This window comes from Carcharodon carcharias, chromosome 15, assembly GCF_017639515.1.
Source record: "Carcharodon carcharias isolate sCarCar2 chromosome 15, sCarCar2.pri, whole genome shotgun sequence".
Lineage (NCBI taxonomy): Eukaryota > Metazoa > Chordata > Chondrichthyes > Lamniformes > Lamnidae > Carcharodon > Carcharodon carcharias.
Window position 1 is genome coordinate 130,597,592 of NC_054481.1, and position 27,391 is coordinate 130,624,982.

General features: G+C 43.4%; 1 protein-coding gene across 1 annotated transcript in view; it reads right to left on the reverse strand.

The window, feature by feature from the left end:
* The window catches only part of cfap74 (cilia and flagella associated protein 74), a 346,673-nt gene that overhangs the window by 204,105 nt on the left and 115,177 nt on the right, over nucleotides 1–27,391 (reverse strand). Inside the window, exons 22-25 of the mRNA XM_041207020.1 lie at nucleotides 19,671–19,799; nucleotides 14,452–14,539; nucleotides 6,504–6,677; nucleotides 1,694–1,827 (exon numbers count right to left, since the gene is read on the reverse strand). Coding sequence (XP_041062954.1) covers nucleotides 1,694–1,827; nucleotides 6,504–6,677; nucleotides 14,452–14,539; nucleotides 19,671–19,799 — 525 coding nt within the window. The remainder of the gene's footprint in view (nucleotides 1–1,693; nucleotides 1,828–6,503; nucleotides 6,678–14,451; nucleotides 14,540–19,670; nucleotides 19,800–27,391) is intronic.

The following is a 27,391-nucleotide window of genomic DNA, read 5'->3' on the forward strand; positions in this document are numbered from 1 at the left end:
ACAGCACTGGGAGGCTGTCCTCTTTTGGAGGGTGTTCGCACAGACCTCTGCAGCCACCGCCTCCCAAGCTGGGTTAGCTCTGTTACTGCTCATCCTGCGGCCAGGGCAGGGGTAGACGACATCCCAGTGGGCCTCCATGGCACCCAAAATGTGTTCCAGTGATGCGTTGCTGAACTTGGGGGCTACAGACTTTTTGCCTTTCAGGTCCATGTCTTCTTTGCAGCAGTCGTGGTCTGGAAACACTGAGATGTGTGCGCACGGCTAGACTTTAAATATGGTGCCTGGCGTGATGCAGCGGCGAGGTGATGGCTGGGGGGCTCTCATTCACTTGCCTGACGTGGAAACGGCGTGTTTCTCGTGAGTACATAAATAATGTGGTAGATTTGGGATGAAACGGTGTGTAAATGTTGTTTTACCCACCCGTTACTGCACTTAGGTGTGGTCTCACCAATGCCTTGTATAACTGAAGTATAATATCCTTACTTTTATGTACAATTCCTCTCATAATAAAGGATAGCATTCCATTAGCCTACTTATTTACTTGTTGCAACTGCGTACTAACCTTTTGTGATTTATGCACTAGAACACCTAGATCCCTCTGCACCTCAGAATTCCGCAGCCATTCTCCATTTAAGTAATACTCTGCTTTTTTATTCTTCTTGCCAAAGTGAACAGCTTCACATTTTCCCACATTATACTCCATCTGCCAAATTTTTGCCCACTCACTCAACCTACCTATATCCATCTGCAACCTCCTTATGCCCTCTTCACAACATACTTTTCTACCTATCTTTGTGTCATTTGCAAATTTAGCTACCATGCCTTCACTCCCCTTAGCTAAGACATTGATATAAATTGTAAAGAATTGAGGCCCCAGCACAGGCACCTATGGGACTCCACTGGTTACATCCTGCCAATCAGAAAAAGACCCATTTATGCATACTCTGTTTTCTGCCAGCCAGCCAATCTTCTGTCCATGCTAATATGTTACCCTCTACACCCTGAACTTTTATTTTCTACAATAACCTTTGATGTGGCCTTATCAAATGCCTTCTGGAAATCCAAGTACGTATGTCTACAGGCTCACCTTTATCCATGATGCAAGTTACTTCTTCAAAGAACTCCCATTAATTGGTTAAACATGTTTTCCCTTTCACAAAACCATGCTGACTCTTCCCAATTACCTTGAGTTTCTCTAAGTGCCCAGCTATAACTTCCTTAATGATCAATTCTAACACCTTCCCCAAGACAGACATCAAGCTAACTGTTCTATAGTTTCCTGTTTTATGCCTCCCTCCCTTCTTAAATCGATGGATTATATTTGCTACTTTCCAGTGTGATGGAACCTTTTCAGAATCTAGCAAATTTTGGAAAATTAACACCAACACATTTACTACCCCCTTAGCCATCTCTTTTAAGACCCTAGGATGAAGACCATCAAGACCTGGACACTTGTCAACCCGTAGCTGCAACAGTTTGCTCAGTCAGGCTTCCCTAATGATTATGATTACTACCACCAGCATACCTGTAATGTCATATTATAGTTCATAAAGCGCGAGGGCTCCCTTACAGAGCATAAAGTACAAAATGGCTCAGTAATTCCAAAAAATGTAACATGTTTCAGCTCACACTTTTTTTTTTTAAACCAGTCGTAGTTAGAAGCAGATATTCCACTTAAGCTTTGTTTGATTACCTGTTGATTTCAGACTTGCAAATTAGCTCAAAGGCGTACTCTTGGGCTTGTTTGGCTTTGAAAAAAATGTTCATATTCAGAGTCTCCAGAGGTAAAAGTACACCAAAGCCATCATTAGGTTGCACATCCACAAACTGTAAAGAACAGAAAAAATAACAAGTGAGCAAAGTAGCTTTGAGCTTTACCGTGTCAAATTTTAAATTCAGTGTTGTGAGCTGAGAACTGCATTCTGAGACAACTTTAAGTGCAATAATTTTGTGATATTTTGCACCTTTACAAATGTAAGTCATTTTTAGGGTTCCTTAATTAGTAGCTCAAGCACCACAGCTTAGGAGCCTGGAGGTAGAAAGGGAAAGGCAGTCCAAGAAAACTAGGCAGGTAGTGCAGGAGTCCCCTAGGGTCCTGCTCACAAATCAGTTTTCTATTTTGGAAGCTGGTGAGGGCGCTGGTTCCTCAGAGGACCGCAGCCAGAGCCGAGATTGTGGCACCATGAGCAGCTCAGCTGTACTGGAGGGAAGGAAGAAGAAAGGAAAAGTTATAGTGATAAGGGATTTATTAGTTATGGGAACAGACGGGTGCTTCTGTGGCCATAGACATGACTCCAGGATGGTATGTTGCTTCCCTGGTGATAGGGTCAAGGATGTCACAGAACAACTTCTGGGGAGGGTGATCAGCCAGAGGTCGTGGTCCATGTTGGTACCAATGTCTTAAGTAGAAAAGGGGATGAGGTCCTGAAAGCAGGCTTTAGGGAGCTAGGAAGGAGATTGAAAAGCAGGACCTCTAAAGCAGTAATCTCAGGATTACTCCCAGTTGAAGTGCAAGTGTGCAGAAATAGGAGAATTGAGTGATTAAACACCTGGCTGGAAAGCTGGTGTAGGTGGTCAGATTTCTGGGGCATTGGAATTGGTTCTAGGAAAGTTAAGACCTGTACAAGCCGGACGGTATACACCTGAACACAAAAATAGAAATACATGGAAAAACTCAGCAGGTCTGGCAGCATCGGCAGAGAAGAACAAAGTTGACGTTTCGAGTCCTCATGACCCTTCAACAGAACTGACCCCTGAACACGACTGGGATGAATAACCGAGCAGGGAGATTTGCTAGTGCTGTTGGTGGTGGGTGAGGGGGGTGTGGGGGGAGTGGGGGGAGTTCAACTAGTTTGGCAGGGGATAGGAACCTGAGGGCAAAGTCAGAGCAGGGAACGGGAAATGGAGAATTAGTGACTGACTCTGAAGCACAGGTTAAAAAGTGTACAGCACAGGAATTTGGCCGTGTTAAAAGATATATATGTGGGAAGGCAACAAGTTGGGTCTAAAATTGGCTCAGCTGCAGGAAACAAAGGGTAATGGTCGATGGATGTTTTTACGAATGGAAAATGGTTTCCAGTGGTGTTCCACAAGGCTCAGAGTTGGGGCCCTTGCTGTTTGTTGTATATATTAATGATTTGGACATAAATGTGGGAGGTATGATTGGGAACTTTGCAGATGACACAGAAATTGGCCGTGTTTTTGATAGTGAAGAGAATAGCTGTTGTCTCCAGAATGATATCAACGGTTTGGTGAGTGGGCAGAAAAGTGGCAAATGGAATTCAATCCGTAAAAGTGTGAGGTAATGCATTTGGAGAGGGTAAACAAAGCAAGGGAATGCTCAATAATGGGAGGATATTGAGAGAGGTTGAGGAAGTGAGAGACCTTGGAGTGCATGTCCACAGGTCCCAGATGGTGACAGAACAGGTGGATAAGGTGGTCAAGAAAGCATATGGCATGCTTTCCTCTATTGGACAAGGTACTGGATACAAAAGCAGGGATATAATGATGGAACAAAAACAAAAATTGCTGGAAAAACTCAGCAGGTCTGACAGCTTCTGTGGAGAGAAAGACAGAGTTAACGTTTCAAGTCCGTGTGACTCTTCTTCAGAATTTTAACTCTTTCTCTCCACAGATGCTGTCAGACCTGCTGAATTTTTCCAGCAATTTGTTTTTGTTTCAGATTTCCAGCATCCACAGTATTTTGCTTTTATGATATAATGATGGAACTGTATAAAACGCTCAACAAAAACAGAATTATCTGGAAAAACTCAGCAGGTCTGGCAGCATCGGCTTTTTGTTCTTCTCCGCCGATGCTGCCAGACTTGCTGAGTTTTTCCAGGTAATTCTGTTTTTGTTCTGGATTTCCAGCATCCGCAGTTTTTTTTGTTTTTATCTCTGTATAAAACGCTCGTTAGGCCACAGTTGGAATTTTGTGCACAGTTCCGCATTACAGGAAGGACATAATTGGTCGGGAGAGAGTACAGAGAATATTTACAAGAATGTTGCCAGGGCTTGAAAATTGCAGCTATGAGGAAAGATTGGATAGGCTAGGGTTATTTTCCTTAGAACAGAGAAGGTGAGGGGTGACCTCACTGAGGTGTACAAAATAATGAGGGGCGTGGATAGGGTAGATGGTAAAGACCTGTTTACCCTAGCTAAGGGGTCAATTACCAGGGGGCATAGATTTAAGGTGATTGGTCGAAGGGTTAGAGGGGACATACAGAAAAACTTTCTAATGCAAAGGATGGTGGGTGTCTGTAATTCATTGCCTGAATGAATGTTGAGGCTGAAATGCTCAACTCATTTGAAAGGTAAAAACAAAAAAACTGCGGATGCTGGAAATCCAAAACAAAAACAGAATTACCTGGAAAAACTCAGCAGGTCTGGCAGCATCGGCGGAGAAGAAAAGAGTTGACGTTTCGAGTCCTCATGACCCTTCGACAAGGGTCATGAGGACTCGAAACGTCAACTCTTTTCTTCTCCGCCGATGCTGCCAGACCTGCTGAGTTTTTCCAGGTAATTCTGTTTTCATTTGAAAGGTACTTGGATCTGCATCTGAAGCGTTGTAACCTGCAAGGCTATGGGCCAGGTGTTGGAAAGTGGGATTAAAATGAGCGGCTAGTTTCTTTTTCATCTATTTCTGGCTGGCCACAGACATGATGGACTGAATGGCCTCTTTCTGCACCATAACGTTTCTATAATTCTTGCACCGACAGATAAGCCTATGTACTAATGCAGCTCTTGTGTGAAGTACTGTGGGCAGAAGTTTTCACTTGGTGAGCAGACGAGTGCAGGTCCAACCCGCTCGAGTGTGAAAAGACCCGTGTTGACGTCGGCTGAGCGTGCCGGCATCAACGCGCAGTTGAGCTATAGTTCGGCCGGCGAGCGCACGTCAGAGCCGGCTACGCACCTGCTGACAATTAAAAGGCCTTTAAGTAATCAATTAAAATAAAATTTCCGCTGCCTGTCCAACCTAACCCTGGTGGGCAGGCGAAGAGGCTAAGCGGCCTTTGCATTATTTTGGAAACCTCATCCACCAGCGGGATAATGTTTCCAAATGTAAATAAAAACTTTAAGTTTTCATTAATAACATGTCCCTGCTCATGTGACAGAGTGACATGAGGGGACATGTTTCAGTACATTTTTATTTTTTTCATTTTAAAAAAAAATATCTCTTCATCTCCCTGACGCAGCTGCGTGCCTCAGGGAGATGATGTAGCGCTCACTCGCACGCATGCGCAAAGTTTGCGCTTGACCCGCTCGCCCTCCTCCCACCCACCCTCCACAGGCTACGCTCAGCGCTGCAGCTTGTATTACACGCTGGGCATGCCTTAATTGGCCTGCCAGCATGAAATTGCGGTACAGTGCCGATTGCGGGCGGCCGTCAGCTTCTCTACCGCCTCCGCCAAGCACCCCTGCCAAGGGCAAAATTCTGCCCCATGTTATTGATCACTACTGAGAACTGTTGCAAATTACGGCCAACAGTTATAGAAGTAACCTAGAAAATTATAATACCTGAAGCTTAACAGGTTAATATTGCACAAAGTCTATTGTTACCTGTAAGTATTGTTCACCTCACAGTGTGAAATAAAGCCTGCATTAAAAGCGCAGGTTTTCTCTGTGCTTTTGATCTTAGCAGGCAATAATGTTTACAACATTGAGCCCCTGATATCAGTCATTAAACAGCTCTGCCTTTTGGTGCCAACAAACAAGGAAAAATATTTTATCATAAACACAGCACCTCAGCCAAAGAAGCCTGTGCTCACTGCCCAGTATAAATGGGATTGATATTGTACCTCTGTCAGAACCATTACCCTTTAGGTTTTCCAGAGTGTCCACACGCAATAAATTGGCCTTGACAGGTCATTAAAATAGTTTGGTGGCATTTGCAGCACAAATGTGCATCGTGCCAAGTGTGCCAGAGGGAAGCTGAAAGTTTGGGTGCCAGCAACAATGGAAGGGCTTGTGGTTGCCTTTACAGCACTGCCACTTTTTCTTCTGGTATGTTTTGAGGCTCAAATACACTTTAACAATTTAGCCCCTGGAAATTAAAATGGCCCATGAATCTTGATCATAAATGGTCTTCCTGCAAGTTCCAAACTCAACCTACTCTTCTGAGCAGGTGAAAGAGATGCCCAAAGAAAGCCAGTGGGATCCTTCTCTTAAATACGCAGATCAGACTGCAATTGCATCATTGGCATCTGAATGTAATTTTAACCAGAAGTCTGTTCAGGAAAGCTGCTGTGACTTTCACCACGAAGTCAGCATGAGGAACCATGGCCAGAAGTCCTCAATGGCCTATCATATTTAATAAATAGAATCAGAGAATTGTTACAGTGCAGAAGGAGGACATTCGGCCCATTGGCTCTCCAAATGTGCAATTCACTTATGCTATTCTCCAAAACAATGGCACCCAACATGGGGAGCATTTTATCCTATATTTTGTTTTCCTTATTAATAAATATCTCAATAAGACATAAATTCAATAATGTCTCTCTCACCTCTGGAATGTCAATAAATCCATATTCCTGGCTCAGGATTGATTTGTTTGTGAGCTTGATGGTAGTCCACACAGACTCATAGATTGAGCAATAACCAAAGTCAATCATTTGATGATCAATCTCTAAGTCTGAGCTGGTGACTATGGCGTGAACAGTGAAAGGAATTGTTCTAGTCTTAAAGAAAAGACAAAACCTGATGAATGTCTTTGAGTAAAATTGTATAAAAGTTTTTCAAATTATGTACTTTTAAAACAACAATGGATAGCCAAAAAACTCCAGAAAACAAGAGAAAGTGAGAGGGGAGAAAGAGAGAAAAAACATTTTATTTCAGAAGTTCAGTTATTGGTTAATACTCAATCAAACTGGAAAAAACCCTGAGATTCGATGGGTGATTCTAGGGCAGGTGTTAACCCACTTAGTTAATCTTTTGTAACAAAAAAAACCTTAATTCAAAAATCCTCTCCACCTACACCAACATAGAAAGGGAATTTTTTGCTTTCTCATTTAAATTACCATATGTTTGATACACAAAAGCAACTAATATTGGTTTGGCTAGCTCTACAAAGGGACAGAAGTAAAATGTAATTGTTTGCAGTAAGTAAACGAACATTCATACAACAATAAAGACAGGAGAGAAAGGTTCTGATGATGAAGAGAGAACAGAGAAATCAAGGTTCTTTACAGCAGTACAGATCTGATAGAGGAGTTCAAACTTGTGAAGTGCCTAAATAAAGGTAATCTATTTGCACAAATTGGTAAGTCAACAATTATGGCACATAAAATTTAAGGTTACCAAAAAAATTAGGAGACTTTTTATTTACAGAGGGTTGTTAAGAGAGAATGCCCTACCAGAGCCAGTCGTAGAAACAAAACTCTTGATAGATTCTTAAAGGGATGTGGATAAATATTTGAAAAGAAACATAAAAAGCTATGGGGAAAGAGGTATAACTCTTTCAGAAGGCCCAGCACAGGGCTGAATGGCCTTCCATGCTGTAAAGCACTAGCATACGGAGCTTTATGGCAAGAATATAATAGCTGAGTTGTAATAGTGAATCTATGTAAAACCTTTGCCAGGTCACAGTTATAATACGTGTGCAGTTTTGGACTCCACGCCATAGGAAGGATTTTGAGGCAATAGAAAGCTACAATGCAAATTCATTAGGTTTCTACCTCACATGAGGACATACAAATACAAAGACATACCAGAGAAAATGGGGTGATATCATTAGGAAACAGGAGTGATCTGAGAGAGGTTTATCAGATTATGAAGAGATGGGACAGAGTAGATAGAAAATGACTGTTTCCAGTGTTTGAGGGATTTAAAGCAAGGGAACAAAGGTACAAGATTAAGTATAAGAAATTTAGTACAGAGAGCAGAAAAAAAACTGTTTGCATTGCAACTCGCCAAGGCTGCTTCAACAGCAACCTCCAAACCCATGATCTCTACCACCTACAAGGGCAAGGACAGCAGATGCATGGGAACGCCACTACCTGCAAGTTCCCCTCCAAGTCACACACTATCATGACTTTGAAGAAACGGTGATATCGTTCCAAGTCACTAGGTCAAAATCCTGAAACTTCCTTCCTAACAGCACCACAGGTATCCCTATACCACATGGACTGCAGCAATTCAAAAAGGCAGCTCACCATCACTTTCTCAAAGGCAATTAGGGATGGGCAATAAATACTGACCTTACCAGCGACACTCAAATCCCAAGAATGAATATACAAAAGAGAGTTGAATGCACTACTGGAGTTATTGCCTGGAGCAGAGATCATGGGTAGATTTTTGTCTTCATTGCTTGGGTAGAGTACAAGAGGAGTGGATCACCTGTCCTTTATAGAATTCACCTGATTTAATTTGATTGAAATGAATGAAACACAGGTGACAAGTTGAAAATCTATCCTCAGGTTAACCTTTAAGAATAGGTTAGGCAGGAGATAGAGGGATATGCAAACAGTTGGGGACATGGGAGTAGAAACACTGCCTGTGTGCAGGATAAACATAGATTGGTTGGTGTTTTGCTGTATGGCAGGGGTTTAGAAAGGGCTTTGAAGATTGTCTAGGCTTCCAAAAGTACACTGCTCGAGCCCATAATCTGTTTAACCATAACTGTTTACTTACAGCAAGTGTTTACACATTTGGACCTCCACACGAAGTTAGAGCTTCTCCCTGTTCCAGATTTCTCTTACTTCTCAGTCATGTGATCATGCCTCTGATGCTAACCCTTTACTCTACATCTCCTGCCCCCTGCCCAAGTCTTAATTCCTATCACATTGACATCCTCCTACATCTCCCCGCAAAGTTTCAGACTTCACAGGGCTAGCCTCTGAGGTGCCTTTCCCAACCTCCCTGACCATGTTCTGATTTCCTTTTGAGGTCAAGGATATTCAGTATTCTCTTGTCTGTCACTGTGAGTGATTTTCTCCAGGGTGGCTGTAGAGCTTGTGGTAAGTCTTCCTTCTTCTTCAGGGTCTGAGTAGTAAGCCCAAGGGCAGAATTTTACGCCACACAGGTAGGCGCAGTCCAAACTCAATTAGGTGTAAAATAGCGCAAGAAGATGTCAGGCAAGTGTCCCGACGCCATCTCACACGCACACAACCTTCAGGTCAGTGGGCGCGCGCGGGTGTCGGAGCCGCGTCCGTCATCAATTATAAGGCCACTTAAGGCCATTAAAAAGCTAATTGATCCAGACTTTACACGGCCTATGTGATTTCGCGCTCGTCACACGGGCAAAACAGGCAGGCGGGCAGCCCGCATTTTGCAAAACCTCATCCAAGGGTGGGTTAAAATGGCTCGGCAGCAGTGCCAGTGTGAGTAGTGAGGAGCTTAGGAGATAGTTTGCTGCCGGTTGTTTATTTGAACATGACAGCTTCATCTCTGTTCTGAGCTTCATTCTTAGCATTTCCAGGCTTCATTTCAGGATTCATTGGTGTCTCCAAGGCCCCTGGAGGATTTTGACCACGTGGACCCTTCCAGGTATCAGACAGCTTTCCCTTACCCTGGGAATGGGGATTGTGCTCTCTGCTGGAGGCATCTCCTCTGAGGAGGGGCAGAAGGGAAAGGGGACCAGGTGACCCAATGCAGCTTCCAGGGGAGGGACCTGTGGGAGGAGAGACACAGGCACAAGGGGCACAGCAGGTAGTCCGAGATGCGAGGGGCCTCAGAAGGCGTCACTATCCTGCTGCCAGGGTTAACAGGCAGCAATGCAGCTACCTCAATAAGTCCGAGGTGCAATGCTGGAGACTCCGCCTCTCCAGGGAGATTGTGACCTCCATCTGTCAGGTGATTGGGCCTGAGATCACCTCCAACTGTGTGGGTGGACACCCCATGTCAGTGGCTCTGAAGGTCACAGTGGCCCTCAACTTCTATGCCTCTGGCTCTTTCCAGGGGTCAGCGGGAAATCTTTGTGGAGTGTCCCAATCAGCTGTCCACAATTGCATCAAGCTGGTGACAGAAGATCTGTTCAGGTGGGTAATGACATTTATTCATTTCTGAACAGATGAGACCAGCCAGGCTGAGTGAGCCAAAGCGATTGCTGGGCTCCCCCACATCCAGGGAGCAATCAGCTGCACACATGTGGTCATCAAGGTGCCAGCGGGTGAGCCGGGTGCATTCGTCAACAGGAAGGGATTCCACTCCATGAATGTGCAGATAGTGTATCCTGGCAGCTATCATGACGCTTACATCCTGAGACACTCCCAGGTGCCGAGGCTATTCAGTGCTCCAGCCTGGCTGGATGGATGGTTGCTGGGTGACAAGCACTATCCATTGAAAAGGTGGCTGATGATGCCTCTCCGCCACCCAAGAACAGAGGCAGAGCAGCGTTATAATAGGAGTCATGCCTCCTCAAGGGCGGTGATAGGAAGGACCATATCTTCTGAAGATGTGCTTTTGATGCCTGAACCATTCGGGGGAGCACCACAATACCACCCCAGAGAGGGTGTCACTGATAGTGACACTCTCCACAATCTGGCTCTGGCAAGGGGGAACCCACTAAATGAGGGGATCTTGAGACTGCTCCACAGGCCACAGAGGATGAATCCAGTACTGAGTCAGAAGAGGAGCAGAGGAGGCAGACCTCTGTATCCTTCAGGGAGGCAGGGACATCAGGGTTGCCTTGATCCAACACTCCTTCAGCTGGGCTGCCAAAGATCTGCTTCCACCTCATTCCATGGGTCACCGCCTCCATCTCGGATGTCTGAAATGACCTTTCATTTGAACCCAAACAAGAGCCACTCACGTCCAGCATTACATATTGGGGTACCCTGTGCTGAAAAGAAAAGGTGAAGCATACTCAGGCCTTTATGACAAAAACAAAATTTATGTTTGTAGGTGAGAGATATTCCGGTGCGATGGGCTTCACTTGAACCATGCTGGGGAGATCTGCATCATGGTGCCTTCGTCTTTCAATGATCAATGGGGACTCCAGAACTGAGGCTCCCATCAATGAAGAGACTACACAAGAATGTTTGCACCATCTGAAACTCTCACCTGGGGTACTGGGATCAGTGCTGGGAGCACAATTATTTACAATATATATTAGTGACTTGGATGAGGGAAGTGAATGTACTATTGCCAAGTCTGCCAATGACAAAAATAGGTGGCAAGTGGTGAGGATGACACAAAGAGTCTACAGAGGGATATGGACAGGTTAAGTGAGTGGGCAAAAACTTGGCAGATGGAATATAATGTGGGAAAATATGCGGTTATGCACTTTGGCAGGAAAAATAGAGCAGCTGAATATTATTTAAATGGAGAAAGACTGCAGAAAGCTGCAGCACAGAGGGATTTGGGAGTCCTCGTGCATGAATCACAAAAAGTGAACATACAAGTTCAACAGATAATAGGGAAGGCCAATGGAATATTGGTCTTTATTTCAAAGAGGATGGAGTAGAAAAATAGGGAAGTCTTGCTAGAACTATGCAACACACTAGTCAGGCCACAACCAGAACATTGTACAGAGTTTTGGTCCCCTTAGCTAAGGAAAGATATACAGGCATTGGAGGCAGTCCAGAGAAGGTTCACTAGGTTGATCCCAGGCATGGAGCAATTTTCATTTGAGGAGAGGTTGAGTAGGTTGGGCCTGTACTCATTGGAGTTTAGAAGAATGAGAGGCGACCTTATTGAAACATATAAGATTCTTAGGGGGTAGATGCTGAGAGGTTGTTTCCCCTTGTGGGAGAGTCTAGGACCAGAGGGCGTGATCTCAGAGTAAGGGGTAGCCATTTAGGAAAGAGATGAGGAGGAATTTCTTCTCTCTCAGAGGGTAGTGAATCTGTGGAATTCTTTACCGCAGAGGGCTGTAGAAACTGGGTCGTTACGTATATTCAAGGCTGAGATAGACAGATTTTTAATCAGTAGGGGAATCAAAGGTTATGGGGAAAAGGCAGGAAGGTGGAATTGAGGATTATCAGATCAGCCATGGTCTAATTGAATGGCAGAGCAGACTCAATGGGTCAAATGGCATAATTCTGCTCCCATGTCTTATGGTCTTATAGTAATTTTCACAATGAAAACGAATTAACATTACCATCTCTGATGTTCATTTCCAAACTAGTAAACATAAACAAAACATTACAGAACAGAAGATCACTGTGAATAGTCCCTCTTGTGCTCATGGTGCCTTAAACTTATGTTGCGAGTGCTACGTTTTGGTGCCCTCCCTCTCGCTGGTGCCGGTATTGGAGGCAGCCTGCTGACTATGCTGCCTTATTGGCCTTGATGACACTGGTGGTCATCCTTTGGCCTGTGGAGCCTGTGCTGGCCCTGCCTGGGAGGGAGCTCTCCAGTCATTACAGCCTCATCAGATGCCACGGTCACTGGCAGAGGGGTGGAGGAGCTGCTGCCATCATCCAGAGCTCCCTGAGTGGAGCCCGCAGAGACGTTAAGCAGCTCGTGCACCAATGTGAGGTCGCTCTGGACCTCCCTGCTTGTCATTGATGGATGGGCACCTAGCTGGGGTACTGGGTGCTTCATCTATCTCCCACACTGACACTGACCACCTGAGTGCCTGTGTGAGGGCTTGCAGGTCCGAGCACAACCCAGGAATCCCTGATTCTATCCCTGGAGCTGCCTCTCCATGAGAGTCACCACTTTCTGAATGGAGGAGACAGTGCGCTTGGCCATGAGGGTCAACGCAGTCCTTATGCTCCGCATGGACTCCTCCACAACAGAGACCTTGGCACACATACCCTCATGGATCTCCGCCAGGTCCTCCTGCACATTCCGCTGGACATCGAGTGTCTGCCACCTAATGGACGACTCCAGAGGCTCATCATTTGCCTTTGGCTCAGCATCATCCTGGTCTCTGACTGCCAGTGCCCTGGGCACTTTCTGCCTCCACCTGCTCCACAAGCGAGTGCGAAGTGCCCACACTGCTGTGCACCTACATTCTAGCCAAAGATCTAACACCCACTAAGGTGCTGGTATCTGCGCCGGTGCCTGGTAACGCAGGTGCAGCAGAAGCCCAGCAGTCCTCTGGCGTCAGAGGTGGCTCTTCGGAGTCCTACAAACGTCCCAGGCCCACCGATTACATACATGGGCCCGCCAAGGGTAAAATTCAGACCCAAGTTTCTATTAGCTTCCATTCCAAGGATGTTATACGCTGCGGTTTTTCCTTATGATATCCTGGCCTGTCTCAACCCTGTACAATCTTAGTTGTGGAGTTTTTTCAATGATTGTACCTTTCCTCTGTTGGTCTACGACCCCTACTCTCTCCTCAGGCTTTAGCACTGGTAACTCACGTGCTCTATTTCCGGGCCCAGTTGTTTCTCTGTTCTTCCCCACGCTGATTTACCCTCCAGGTCATTCGTGTGATGTAGGGTTTGAGATTTTGTTACAGAGATGGAAGCTGTGTTCTCAATCTCCTACCCATTGGTAACTCTGATGGTGAATAACCATTTTGTAGTGGTGAGGATCAATAACTCAGGACAGATAGATTAAGGTCTTCGTTTTTCAATGATAAATTCTTGATGGTTCGTACCCCTCTCTCAGCCTTTCTATTTGATTGAAGATAGCGAGGTGACATGAGTTGACCTTTCACTTTTAATGTAGTCCCCCTCGGACCCTGTCACTTAATAGATTAAGGTTGCAATGTAATCTGTTTGAGCCATTTAACTTCATTTGATTAAAATAGAAACCTCTGCTCTTGTCTAATATAAAGTCTATGGGGTGTCCATCCACCTAGTTTAACACTCCAATATTTGTTTTCAGTGTCATTTCTGAATGGATCCATGGTTATGCCTGGCCTTTGCTTTCTTCTATTAAATTTATCCCTCTCAATTATTAAATTCCAACGGATGCTAAAGTAAGGGTTGAAAGCTTGCAGGGCTTCTTCATAAGAAGCTGAAGTCTCATCAACCTCCTGCCTTACTATCATGTTGTCAGCGATAGATCCTACAGCATAGAGTACTGACCTGGTCTTTCTGGTCTTTTTTTATGCAATCCTGAAGCAATGAACCTTTTTCTCCAGTTGTCCCAGTTCTGGACCTGTTGTGAGCCTTCTGCACTCTGAAAAGGGTCTGGGAGTGATAGGGTGGATTCTTCTGACCTTAACCCTTTAATCTACAGTTGGGGCAAAAGGGCTGCTTCCATGTTGTAGTTTGTATGTAATTCCATGGTGAAATATATGTTTTGCTTGACAACAAATGCTGCAGTTACAGCATAAATGTAGCCAAACCATGCAGTATGGAGGAGGGCACCTCCCTGGAGGAAGCAATCTTGGCCTGCTTCACCTCAGAGTCAAGTTGGGCCTTAAAATCTGCTTTATATGGTTTAGGGTCACTGCAAGACTACAATTACTTTGCATGGATGTCGCAGTTGCAGTGTGAAAGGGCTGTTAAATGGTCTTAGGTAAGTATAGTTCTAACTATTACACTGACAAAAGTAAACATTTAAATTTCAGATTGACATTGCTTTGATACATTATAAAAATTATATAGTAACCTGATTTGCCACCAATATATTCATTGGAGCCTCTAGCACTCTTGTTTCCTTGTTAAAGTATTGTTTAGCATCTTCTGATAAAGATTGCCTGAAATAGATAACATAATTTTGGGAACAATACCTGTCATTTGCAGTTTTCAAAAAAACACATGGGTGATATTGAGCAAACCTTACTAAATGATTTTCTGTGAATTTTTAATCTACATAGAACATTTCCAAATTTACAATATGGCTCACAAATATATTAACACAATTATAGTTTAGTTTTCCTTTGCTTTAGTGTCAAAATACTGCTGCAAGTCAATAATTGTAAAATCAGAAAAAAAATGGAATGCTATACAACTGTTGTCATTCTAATCCGACCAATGTAACAAACAGATAAAATGCAATCATGAAAATGAGTGGTGTCCCAATAAAAATGCCAAAATTTTAGTGAACAAAAAATTCGTTACTTTAGAAATAGGGCGAATAACACAATGACCAATGACAGTTGTGCTGATGTGAAATGGGTCATGGGTCTCTATATACTAGCTGTGGAGAAGGGTTAAAGCTGCTCCACACTCTATTTCCTAGCATATTACCAAAATGGTACAAAGCGCTGGGCTGTTTATTCGCTTTGTCAATTAGCTCCACCAAATTAAGTCACAACATATACATTTCAAAATTAAAAGTAAAGCTGTGATCAAATTTGGGATAAGTATTGGGGGGAAGGCAGGTGGTGAAGGAAAAGAGAAAGAAAAGGCTTGTTTTTCTATTTTCTTTTTCAGTTGGTTTCTTTTTGCTTTTCTACTGATTCACACTAGTTCTGCCCTGACCACAGCATCAAAACTGTCATTATAAATGTCATCAATTATATACTTAATGACTGTGACCACAATGTACTACCCTGCCTGTTCACCTGCAACATTCAACATTGATGCAACCAATACAATCATATGTGATGGGGGAGTAAAACCATTACCTGAGTAAGGGCTTTGTTCTACTTTATTCATCCCAATGTTGCCGGCACATGAAGAAAGATACTTAGGAGAGACAGTGAAGAATGATGGAATGGCCTTGTATTGTATGTGCCTAAGATTTCATCTTTATCTACATACCCTCCCCTGCCCCCCCCCATCAATATCAGAGCCATTGTGCTTGTTTCTTGCCTGAAACCGCACACCTCAGCAATTGAATCTCTGTAGTAAGCATAATCTGGCAGTTTAGAAAAGCAGGCCTAGAAAGTAGGGTGCACCCATTGCTGGACACCCAGCAGCCACAGGGTACAATGATATTTTGGTTGTTTACCAATATGAAGGGCAGTGCACTTTCAGTTCATAATGAGCATGCACTTCTTTCCTGCTATATTAGAGCATTGGGAGGTCATTTTGAGCCTGAGAAACGGGTGCTGCTAAATTGAATTTCTAGGCTTCAGTGTCTTGAACTTAAAAGCTCATATTCTTTCTATGAACAAGAAAGCTTTTGTCTACCTTTACAACACTGCCTGCCCCCACTCCTAGGGGTTACCATTGACCAGAAACAGACCAACCATATAACTATTTTGGTTACAAGAGCAGATCGGAGACTGGGAGTTCTGAGGCGAGTAACTCACCTCCTGTCTCCCCATCTAAACAGGACTGTGATGGAACACTCTCCATTTGCCTGAATGAGTGCAGCTCCAACAACACTTGACAACATCCAGGACAAAGCAGCCTGTTTGATTGGCACCCCATCCACCCACTCAAATATTCACTCCCTCCATCACCAATGCATAATGGCAGCAGTGTGTACCATCTACAAAATGTACTGCAGCAACTCACCAAGGCTCCTTCAACAGCACCTTCCAAACCCATGGCCTCTACCATCTGGAAGCTCCAGGGCAGCAGATGCATGGGAATGCCACCACCTGCAAGTTCTCCTCCAAGTCACACACCATCCTGACTTGGAAATATTAGAACATAAGAACTAGGAGCAGGAGTAGGCAGTTCAGCCCCTCGAGCCTGCCCCGCCATTCATTATGATCATGACTGATCTCATTTTGGCCTCAACTCCAATTGCCCGCCCTCTCCTCTTAACCTTTCAACCCGTTACTAATTAAAAATTTGTCTATCTCCTACTTAAATTTATTCAGCGTCCCAGCTGCACTGTGAGGTAGTGAATTCCACAGATTCACGACCCTTTGAGAAAAGTAATTCCTCCTCATCTCTGATTTAAATCTATTCCCCTTAGCCTAAAACTATGGCCTCTCATTCTAGAATGCCCCACAAGGGGAAACATCCGCTCCACGTCTACTTTGTCTATCCCCTTTAGCATCTTATATACCTCAATTAGATCTCCTTTCATCCTTCTAAACTCTAGTGAGTATAGGCCTAAACTGCTCAATCTCTCCTCATAAGACAAGCCCCACATCTCTGGAATAAATCTAGTGAACCTTCACTGAAGCGCCTCCAATGCAACAACATCCTTCCTCAAGTAAGGGGACCAAAACTGTGCACAGTACGCCAGGTGCGATCTCACCAATGCCTTGTACAGTTGTAACAACATTTCCCTATTTTTATACTCTATTCCTTTAGCAGTAAATGCCAAAATTTCATTTGCCTTCCTTATTACCTGCTGCACCTGCATACTAGCTTTCAGCAATTCATGCATGAGGACACCCAGATCCCTCTGCACTGAAGCATTCTGAAGTTTCTCTCCATTTAAATAATAAGTTGCCTTTTTATTCTTCCGACCAAAATGGATAACCTTACACTTATCCACGTTAAACTCCATCTGCCAAATTTTGGCCCATTCACCTAACCTGTCCATATCTGTGAAAGTATTAATATTAAGAAAATTTTAAATGCAAGTACCCCAATGAGTCCTCAGTTAGCATCCTGAAAGACCTTCTGATGTTCAAGAATTTAATAATCTTAATTTAATTCTGACACATACTTTCTCTTTTTAGTGTAGCAGAAATATAAACATTATAAGAACTGAATTGTTAGAAACATCATTTTCAAAATTGGACGTTGCTTTTCACGAGTGAAAGTGCTCAAGCCATGATTTCTGACTGAAGCATGAACTTGCTTGAATGCCTTAGATAGCATTTCACAAGCTAAGAAGCTATTAACAATTTTGAAAGCAACACAAATGATGGATCAGTTGCGCAATAAATCATCAGAGTTTCTTTCAAAAGCTTGACATTGTCATTTCTTTACAAGGTAGGCAAGCTCTATCAGTTTTGTCTCTTAAAGCTTCTTAATAATATTCTGCTGTACTATTGATCAAAGGCTTATTTTAAACTCTCATTTGAGAGCAAATAAGGTCTGAAGAGAAATGATAATTATAGGTTATGATAAATTTGGGTTAAGCGTTTTGTTTAGTTATTTTTGTATGATGATTAATTTTGCATATAAAATAAACTACCCCAAATTAGAGCTATGATGCCCAGTGAGATTTACAGTATATTCCTATAATTTGTATCTGGCATAGAAATGATTAACTGCGCCATATATTGAACCCACAAAGTGCCATCCATATTACAGTCAACCTTTTTCTGTATCTGCCTTTTGTCTGTTTTTCTTGTAAGCAAAACTATGTGAACATACCATGAAAAATGCCAGGGTACAATAAACTATTTTCATGTTATGTTGCGTGTATATGAAAACAAGATAATTCAAGATTATATATCAGTCTTCACAACTCACTGGTTTCTCTCAACGCTTTCCATCTCAGTCCTTTTTGCTGTTCCTTGTTGTTGTTGATTTGCTTATATCTCAGTCAGCCATGAGTTCATTCATTGCATTGTGTAATGATTTTATTTATTGAATACATATCATTAAAAAAGCCAAAAGATTAGAATTTTATCACCCATTTATGTCCATCTCCTCCATATTAGGTGCTGGACTTATACAGCTCATGTATCAATTAAAGAATGAATAAAGTTTGCTAATCTTAATATAAAGAGAAGAACTTATCTGGGGAAAAATATTATAAATTAGCAGGTAGCATTGCATACCACTTGGTTTTGAATTCAGTAAATTGCAAGCTGGACTCCAGAATGCAATCTTTAGTGGTCAGTCCACTGAAGATTTTATACAGTGGCACTAATACATTGAAATAACATTAGATTCTAGCTCCTGTTTAACAATTGCTGAAATAGGATCAGGTATGCTGTACTTCAATGAGAGTCCTGATAATAAAGTTTCATCATATTATCTCATTTTAAAGGTTATCAACAAAGTATTCAGAAGTAAACTGATAGCAATGACTGCCAAAATATTAATCCTCCCTCACAGTGTTGGGCATTGCAGGTTTTTTCTTCAGTTTACTCTTAGTTACACTATGGATTAAGAAATGCACTAAGCTTCTGCATAAGTTTGAAATTCTACTTTGGCACGTAGGAACACAGAATTTAAAATTGGAGGCCAGTCACTGTGAGAATAAATAAGAATAAAATTAATTTCTGTGTTGGAATGAAACGAATTGCCTGAAAAGCAAGAAACAAACTTGATGGACCAGTTATGGGAAGATGCCTTTATTTAGCATGTGAATGAATGAACACATGGCAGCAACCTGGAGTTACAATATAATTGATGTTAAAGCTTCTTAAAGGGATTAATTCCTTCTTGACTTTCTCTGCTGTTAACATGTCCTTTCTCCTTTTGCACATGGAAAATATCATGAGTTGTGTGATCATGCCAATTTATGACTACATGGAGCATGACTTACGAACTGGCAGCAATACTTCTGTGGTTGAATACACAAATTTACAAGTGACACTTTTACATTCATGATTTCACTCAACCCTATTTCATCATATTTTATGCCCTCCATGTACCTTTTTGTCCTCTGACTTTGCCTTTCTACATCCCTCGCCACCACCCAACACCCTTCACCATAAAGAGCAGAGCACTCCCCCTGCAATTCCTCTCCAAACCTCTCCTCCTCTCCAATCCATCTCCACTTTTTTCTCAACCCATCCTTGCAGCCAGGCCTTTGGCCTCAGCTCTTAACTCTTGTATGTGACTCAAGTCCACTTCTGTATTCTTTTACAGGCTTTATTTTCTTTCTCTCTGCGAAGTGCCTGAAAGTTTTCTATGTTCAAAGGTCTATATATATAAGATATACAAAATGCAAGTTGTTCCACTTCTCCCAATTTGTTGTCAGTGTTGATGCTGCAAAACCCTAGGCATGGTAATTTTTAAACATCCGTTTTGCTAGACTTGTGTTCATCAATGTGATAATGAAGCACTTACCTGGGCAGAAATTTGAGTTGAAAACTAAAATTGGAATGTGCTTGAATATAACCAGTTTTTGGTAGCAGTTCCAAGTGATTTCTCAACTCTTTGCACACTTCAAACTTTAACTGGAGTGCTGTGCTTGCCCTGATGAAATAAAGCACAAATCAAAGGAGAAGTAACATGAGCGAAGTTGGGTTGTACTCTTGCACCTTCAAGGGCCAATTACACAGTGGCCTGTACAGCAGGTTATTTGTTTCATTCCTTAACCAGGGAATAAAGCATTGGGAGAAGGACCTATGAAGAGGAAAAGAAAAATGAATATAAGGAGGGGAAAAAAAGGTATGAAATCATTTTGTATCATATTTTGGTACCAAACACCATGGGAGCAGGCACATCAACTTATCGAGTAGGGTAATTTATCAGTCGATCTCCATGGTGTTTCTTCCAGGCAATAGGTACAAGTTTAAAAGAGCAAATTTCTGGTGTATGCAGCTTAGATCCTCTTCATACATTTCCCTTACCAAGTAAGCCATTGGGGAGCTTGATTCAGCTCCTTTGAATGTAGGGAGCATCACTTACAAGACTTGGCAAACTACAAGGGCATCATTTTTAGATCAGTGGGCGGGCACACGCCCAACTGGCTCGAGCGTAAAATGAAGTGTGTTGATGTCGGGCGAGCGCCCCGGCGTCAATGCGCAGTCGCGCAATATTTCATTCAGCACGTGTGCACCGGAGTCGGCAGCGTTCCCGCCAACAATTAAAAGGCCTGCTAAGGCCATTAAATGATCAATTAAGTTAAATTTTTCGCTGCCCACCTAACCTTACGGTTGGCAGGCAGGTGAAAAGGCCAAGTGGACGTTGCACTTTTTAGGAAACCTCCTCCATGGGCGGGACGAGATTTCCTAAAGCAAATAAAAATAAAATAAAAAATGTAAAGTTTAATTAATAACGTGTCCCTGCTCATGTGACAAGAGTCACGTGAAGGGGCATGTTTTATTATATTATTTATTTATTTTAAAATACTTCATCTACCTGAGGCAGCTCTGTGCCTCAGGGAGAATATAAAACACACACTCGTGCACATGCACGCAGCTCATGCACGCCCTCCTCCCCCCGCCTGCACAGGCAGTGCTGAGCACTGCCGCTTGTGTTTCACGCTGGGCAGGCCTTAATTGGATCACCAGCGTGAAATTGCCTTCTGTCCTCGATTGCGGGTGGCAGTCGGCTTCCCAATGGCAAGATTCTGCCTGAAGTTTTCAAAGTTTTGTGTAGCAGCAAACATTTGTTTAAACAGGTGTACATTTTGTTCTCTGTAAAAGTGAGGGAAAGTGTATCAGGCCTAACAAAGCTCACCCTTCCCATTAAATAATACAACTTCATCCACCAGTCTCCCCAAACATCAGCAATGCTACTTCAGTGGCAGGAGGAGGGGGAATAAAAATCAGATAAAAAAGCCTCTAGCTGCTGTGTCTCCTTCTTGAATTCTTTCCATCACAACTTTTCTGCTTTTCTCTGTCTCTCGCTATTATCTCTGTTTGCCTGTAATTCTTTTTCTCAACCTTGTTTCCTCTTCCTTCTGCATGGCTCCTTATCTCTCTTTCTCTGTCTCTGGCATGGACTTAATGGGCCAAATGGTCTCTTTCTGTGCTGTAAATGACTCTACAACTCTCGCCTCTCTGTTTCACTTCCCCTTTATTTCTGTGTCTCCCACCTACCTCATTTAGTGTAAGGTAATGAGCATGGCAAGTGTTGTGCTTAGTGATAACCGCTCAGAGATAAACATTCACAATAATTGCAGCACTTATGATACAAAATAATAGTTCCAGGTAGAATACCTTGGTACAGAATACACTGTTACATCTAGTAAGTAGAATGTTGGAACATGACTTTTTTTGATCTAATTCCAAATTTACAATTGTTCACAGTTAGGAAATGAATTATTCTATATATACATGTTGCTCATAGTTAATGAATGATTCATTATTTACCGTCTGTCTCTCAGGAAATGAATCATTCTGTAATTTAAACAATGCTCTCAGTTAATGAATTATTTCAAATATGTTAATTTCAGAAACAAAGCCATATGTAATGATCAATGTAAAAGATTTTTTTAGTTTCCAAATTTTCATTTTAAACAAAATAAATATAAAAAATCTGAGACTTTGATTTTAAGACTCCATTGCTTCTTTCTTTGGCAGTCTTCCATCTCATGAAATGGTGGTTTGCTCCTTGATGGTTGACTCTGTTAAACATCACCTGGTGTGGCTCAGGAGCCCAATTCTGCCATGGCAGTTTTTGTCACATTTGCTGCAGATGAAGACAGTTCCCAATTGCCGGCGGGAGATTGAGGATGTAGCCAGATTTTGGAAAGATGTAAAAGCAATAAGATTGTTGTGGTGGGTGATTTTAACTTTCCCTATATTGACTGGGAATCACTTAGTGCTAGGGGTTTGGATGGTGCAGAATTTGTAAGGTGCATCCAGGAGGGCTTCCTGAGACAATATGTAGATAGTCCAACTAGGGAAGGGGCAATACTGGACCTGGTATTAGGGAATTAACCTGGCCAGGTGGTCGAGGTTTCAGTAGGGGAGCATTTCGAGAAAAGTGACCATAATTCAGTAAGTTTCAAGGTACTGGTGGATAAGGATAACAGGAGTCCTCGGGTTAAGGTGCTTAATTGGGGGAGGGCTAATTATAACAATATAAGGCAGGAACTGAAGAATCTAGACTGGAGGCGGATGTTTGAGGGCAAATCAACAACTGACATGTGGGGGGCTTTCAAACGTCAGTTGATAAGAATTCAGGACAGGCATGTTCCTGCTAGGATGAAGGATAAGCATGGCAAGTTTCAGGAACCTTGGATAACGAAGGATATTGCGAGGTTAGTCAAAGAAAAAAGGGAAGCATTCGTAAGGGCTAGAAGGCTGGGAACAGATGAAGCCCATGGAGAATATAAAGAAAGTAGGAAGAAACTTAAGCAAGGAGTCAGGAGGGCTAAAAGGGATCATGAAAAATCACTGGCAACCAGGATTAAGGAAAATCCCAAGGCCTTTTATACATATGTAAAAAGCAAGAGGGTAACCAGGGCAAGGGTAGGCCCACTCAGGGACAGAAGTGGGAATCTGTGTGTGGAGCCAGAAGAAATGGGAGAGATACTAAATGAATACTTCTCATCAGTATTCACCAAATAGAAGGACTTAGCAGTTGATTTGTCTAGGGAAGAGTGTGTAGATAGCCTGGATCATGTTGAGATCAAAAAAGAGGTGTTAGGCATCTTGAAGAATATTAAGGTGGATAAGTCCCCAGGGCCAGATGGGATCTACCCCAGAGTACTGAGGGAGGCAAGGGAGGAGATTGCTGGGGCCTTGACAGAAATCTTTGTATCTTCACTGGCTACGGATGAGGTCCCAGAGGACTGGAGAATGGCCAATGTTGTTCCATTGTTTAAGAAGGGTAGCAGGGATAATCCAGGAAATTACAGGCCAGTGAGCCTTACGTCAGTGGTGGGGAAATTATTGGAGAAGATTCTTCGTGACAGGATTTACTACCATTTGGAAGCAAATGGGCGTATTAGTGAGAAGTAGCATGGTTTTGTGAAGGGGAGGTCGTATTTCACTAACTTGATCGAGTTTTTCGAGGAAGTGACAAAGGTGATTGACGGTGGAAGGGCAGTGGATGTTATATACATGGATTTCAGTAAGGCCTTTGACAAGGTCCTTCATGGCAGACTGGTACAGAAGGTAAAGTCGCACGGGATCAGAGGTGAGCTGGCAAGATGGATACAGAATTGGCTTGGTCATAGAAGACAGAGGGTAGCAGTGGAAGGGTGTTTTTCTGAATGGAGCGCTGTGACTAGTGGAATTCCACAGCGATCAGTGCTGGGACCTTTGCTGTTTGTAGTATACATAAGTGATTTGTAGGAAAATGTAACTTGGTTAATTAGTAAGTTTGCAGATGACGCTAAGCTTGGAGGAGTTGCAGACAGTGAAGAGGATTGTCAAAGGATACAATGGGATATAGATTGGTTGGAGACTTGGGCGGAAAAATGGCAGATGGAGTTTAATCCAGACAAATGCTAGATAATGCATTTTGGAAGGTCTAATACAGGCAGGAATTATGCAGTAAATGGCAGAACTCTCAAGTGCATCGACGGGCAGAGGGATCTGGGTGCACTGGTCCACAGGTCACTGAAAGTGGCAACGCAGGTGGATAAGGTAGTCAGGAAGGCATATGGCATGCTTGCCTTCATTGGCAGGGGTATTGAGTATAAAAGCTGGGAAGTCATGCTGCAGCTGTATAGAACCTTGGTTAGGCCACACATGGAATATTGCGTGCAATTCTGGTCGCCACATTACCAGAAGGATATGGAGGCATTGGAGAGGGTCCAGAGGAGGTTTACCAGGACGCTGCCTGGTCTGCAGGTTATTAGCTATGAGGAGAGGTTGGAGAAACTCGGATTGTTCGCACTAGAGCGACGGAGATTGAGGGGCGACTTGATAGAAGTTTACAAAATTATGAGTGGCATCGACAGAGTAGATAGTCAGAAGCTTTTTCCCAGGGTGGAAAAGTCAATTACTAGGGGACATAGATTTAAGGTGAGAGGAGAAAACTATAGAGGAGATGTGCAGGGCAAGTCTTTTAGGCAGAGGGTAGCGAGAGTCTGGAATTCGCTGCCAGAGGAGGTGGTGGAAGCAGGAACGATAGTGGTGTTTAAGAGGCAGCTTGACAATTACACGAGTAGGATGGGAATAGAGGGGTACGGACCCCGGGAAGTGCAAAATGTTTTAGTTGACGGGCAATATGATCGGCGCAGGCTCGGGGGGCCGAAGGGCCTGTTCCTGTGCTGCACTTTTCTTTGTTCTTTGAAATTAGCATTGCTCCGGGACCTTGGAATTGGTGACCTTGTCCTGTCAAGAAATGCTGAGGATATGCCTGAGTCAGTGCAGATGGAAACTGTTCAGCCTTTTCTCCTGCCCAGCGTTTGCTGTCCAGGCCTCACTGCTGTGTGAGGACAGGTAGTGAGACCTGGACAGAGGAATGCACCGAGGACGCAGGTTTGGTGGATTCAAGGTTTGTACTCTGGGTCAGATTGCTGTTGTTTCATGCTCTTACTCAGCTTGGACATGACAGCTGCAGCTTCTGCAATGTGTGCGTTAATTACAGCATCAAGTGATAGACTGCTGTGATTGTATGTAAAGCTGTCAACAAGCTCCAGCATCACATTGTCAACGCTGACTGATGATGATGTGGCAACCTCCTGGACCACGACATCTGCCTTTTTGTTCGTTCATGGGATGTGGGCATCGCTAGCTAGCCCATCCTTTGTTGCCCTTGAGAAGGCGGTGGTGAGCTGCTTTCTTCAACTGCTGCAATCCATATTGTGTAGTTACACCTACAGAGCTGTTAGGGACGGAGTTCCAGGATTTTGATGACATCATCCAGGATTTTGACCCAGTGGCACAGACAGAATGATGACGTAGTTCCAAGTGAGGATGGTGTGTGGCTTGGAGGGGAGCCTGCATGTGGTGGTGTTCCCAAGCAAATACAGCCCTAAGTGGCTTCCTGCTTATTTTGGAATTATGTCCCCTGGTTCTAGACTCCACAGCAAGGGGAAACCATTTTACCCGCATCTACCCTTTCTATCCCTTAAAGTGTTTTGCAGGTTTCAGTGAGATCATCTCTCATTCTTTGAAACTCTAAAGAATGAAGGCCCAGTTTCCCCAATCTCTCTTTGTAGGACAGTCCCGCCATCCTGGGAACAAGTCTGGTGAACCTTCGTTGCACTGTCTCTAAGGCAATAATAAACTTCCTAAGGGGACCAAAACTGCACACAGTACACCAGGTGCAGTCTAACTAAGGTTCTATACAACTGAAGCAGGACTTCACTACTCCTGTGGTCAAATCCTCTTGCGATAAAGGCTAACTTACCATTAGCCTTCGTAATTGTTTGCTGCACTTGCAGGTTACCTTCAGTGACTTATTGATGAGGACACCCAGGTCCCTTTGTACATCTGCACTTTCTAATCTCTTACCATTTAAGAAATACTCTGCACATCTATCCCTCCTACCAAAGTGGATAACTTCACATGTTTCCACATTATATTCCATCTGCTACGTTCTTGCCCACTCATTAAGTCTGTACGAATCCTCTTGAAGCTGCTTTGCATCTTCCTCACAACACACATTCCCACTTAGCTTTGTGTCATCCATGAAATTGGAAATGTTACATTTGGTCCCCACATTCAAATCATTTATACATATTGTGAACAGCTGGGGCCCAAGTACTGATCCTGGCTGTACCCCACTAGCCACAGCCTGCCAATGAAAGAATGACCCGTTCGTTCCTACCCTCGGGTTTTGGCAGTAGGCAGGATAGTGGCGTTGAAGCCACAATCAGATCAGGTCTTAAATAGCAGAGAAGGTTTGAGGGGCTGAATGGCCTACTCCTACTCCTAATTCATATGTTTATATGCCCTGTGTTGTTGCCATGATTTTAGAGTTTGTGATCTGTCAAACTTATTTCTTCACTTCAACTTTGTCATCCTGCATTCCTCTTTATTCTGTCCCATCAGTTTGTCTCTCTCACACAAGTCCTCAGAAGTTGCAGGGGAAAGGTAACAGCAGAGTCTCAAGAAAAGATCCAAGCTACCTCATGCAATATCTGCAGTGTCACATTAACAACTCAGTAAAATGATGGAGCAAAGGGCCCTCAGGGCCTGAGTCTTGGGAGGACAGGAGAAACGAGAGCAGTCATTGGGAGACAGAAGGCGAAACAAAGGCAGGCACCAGGCATGGCCTGGGGAAAGAAGAAAAGATCAGTTCGGTACATGGAGAAAACAAAGTAGGAACATATTCATGTGTTCTTCATAAAAAGGTTTACAATTTTGAGGTTGTTGTAAATACAATTACATTAAATATGATCGATGTCTGCAAGGTTTTTTCATAATTTCACACCTATTACTTAATCCGGAAAACTGAGGGCTGGATTTTCATGACTGGGGCTGGTTGCTTGAGTGGGGAAATTTCCTGGCTTGCCGCACCCACCTCGGTAAAAACATCTTCCTCTTGCGCAATTTGCGCTCAGGGTTGGAGTGAGGAAAATGGGAGGTGAGACTTTGTGGAGGGTGGAATGGGGCCTGCTGACCCCAGAGGCAGAATGTAGGTAATCATGGAAGCAGGCGAGTGTTGAGATGGGCTGGTTAGAAAGCTCATCTCGGTTCTCTGGGACTTTGTCCCAATTGTTTTAGAAACTGTTAAGCCCCATGGCCCCTCGTATCTTCCATGCCAACTCATGCCCCCCCAACCCCCATTGCCCTTCATATCCTCCATGCCACCTCCATAGACACTAACCCAGTGTCCACCATGGGCTGACCTCAGCAGCCATGTGGAGATGAAAAAATAAACTTCTAACAATCTAATGTAGCTTTCACTCCGACACACTTGATCATGAAAAAAAACTCCCATTCCTAGAATGCATTCAAAATTTTTAAATCTCAAATATTTTTTTTTATTCGTTCATGGGATGTGGCTGTCACTGGCTGGGCCAGCATTTATTGCTTATCTCTAGTTGTCCTTGAGAAGTTGATGGTAAGCTGCCTTCTTGAACCGCTGCAATCTCTGTGGTGTAGGTACACCCATGGTGCTGTTGGGAAGGGAGCTTCAGGATTTTGACCCAGCGACATTGAAGGAATGGCGATATATTTCCAAGTCAGGATGGTGACTTAGAGGGGAACGTC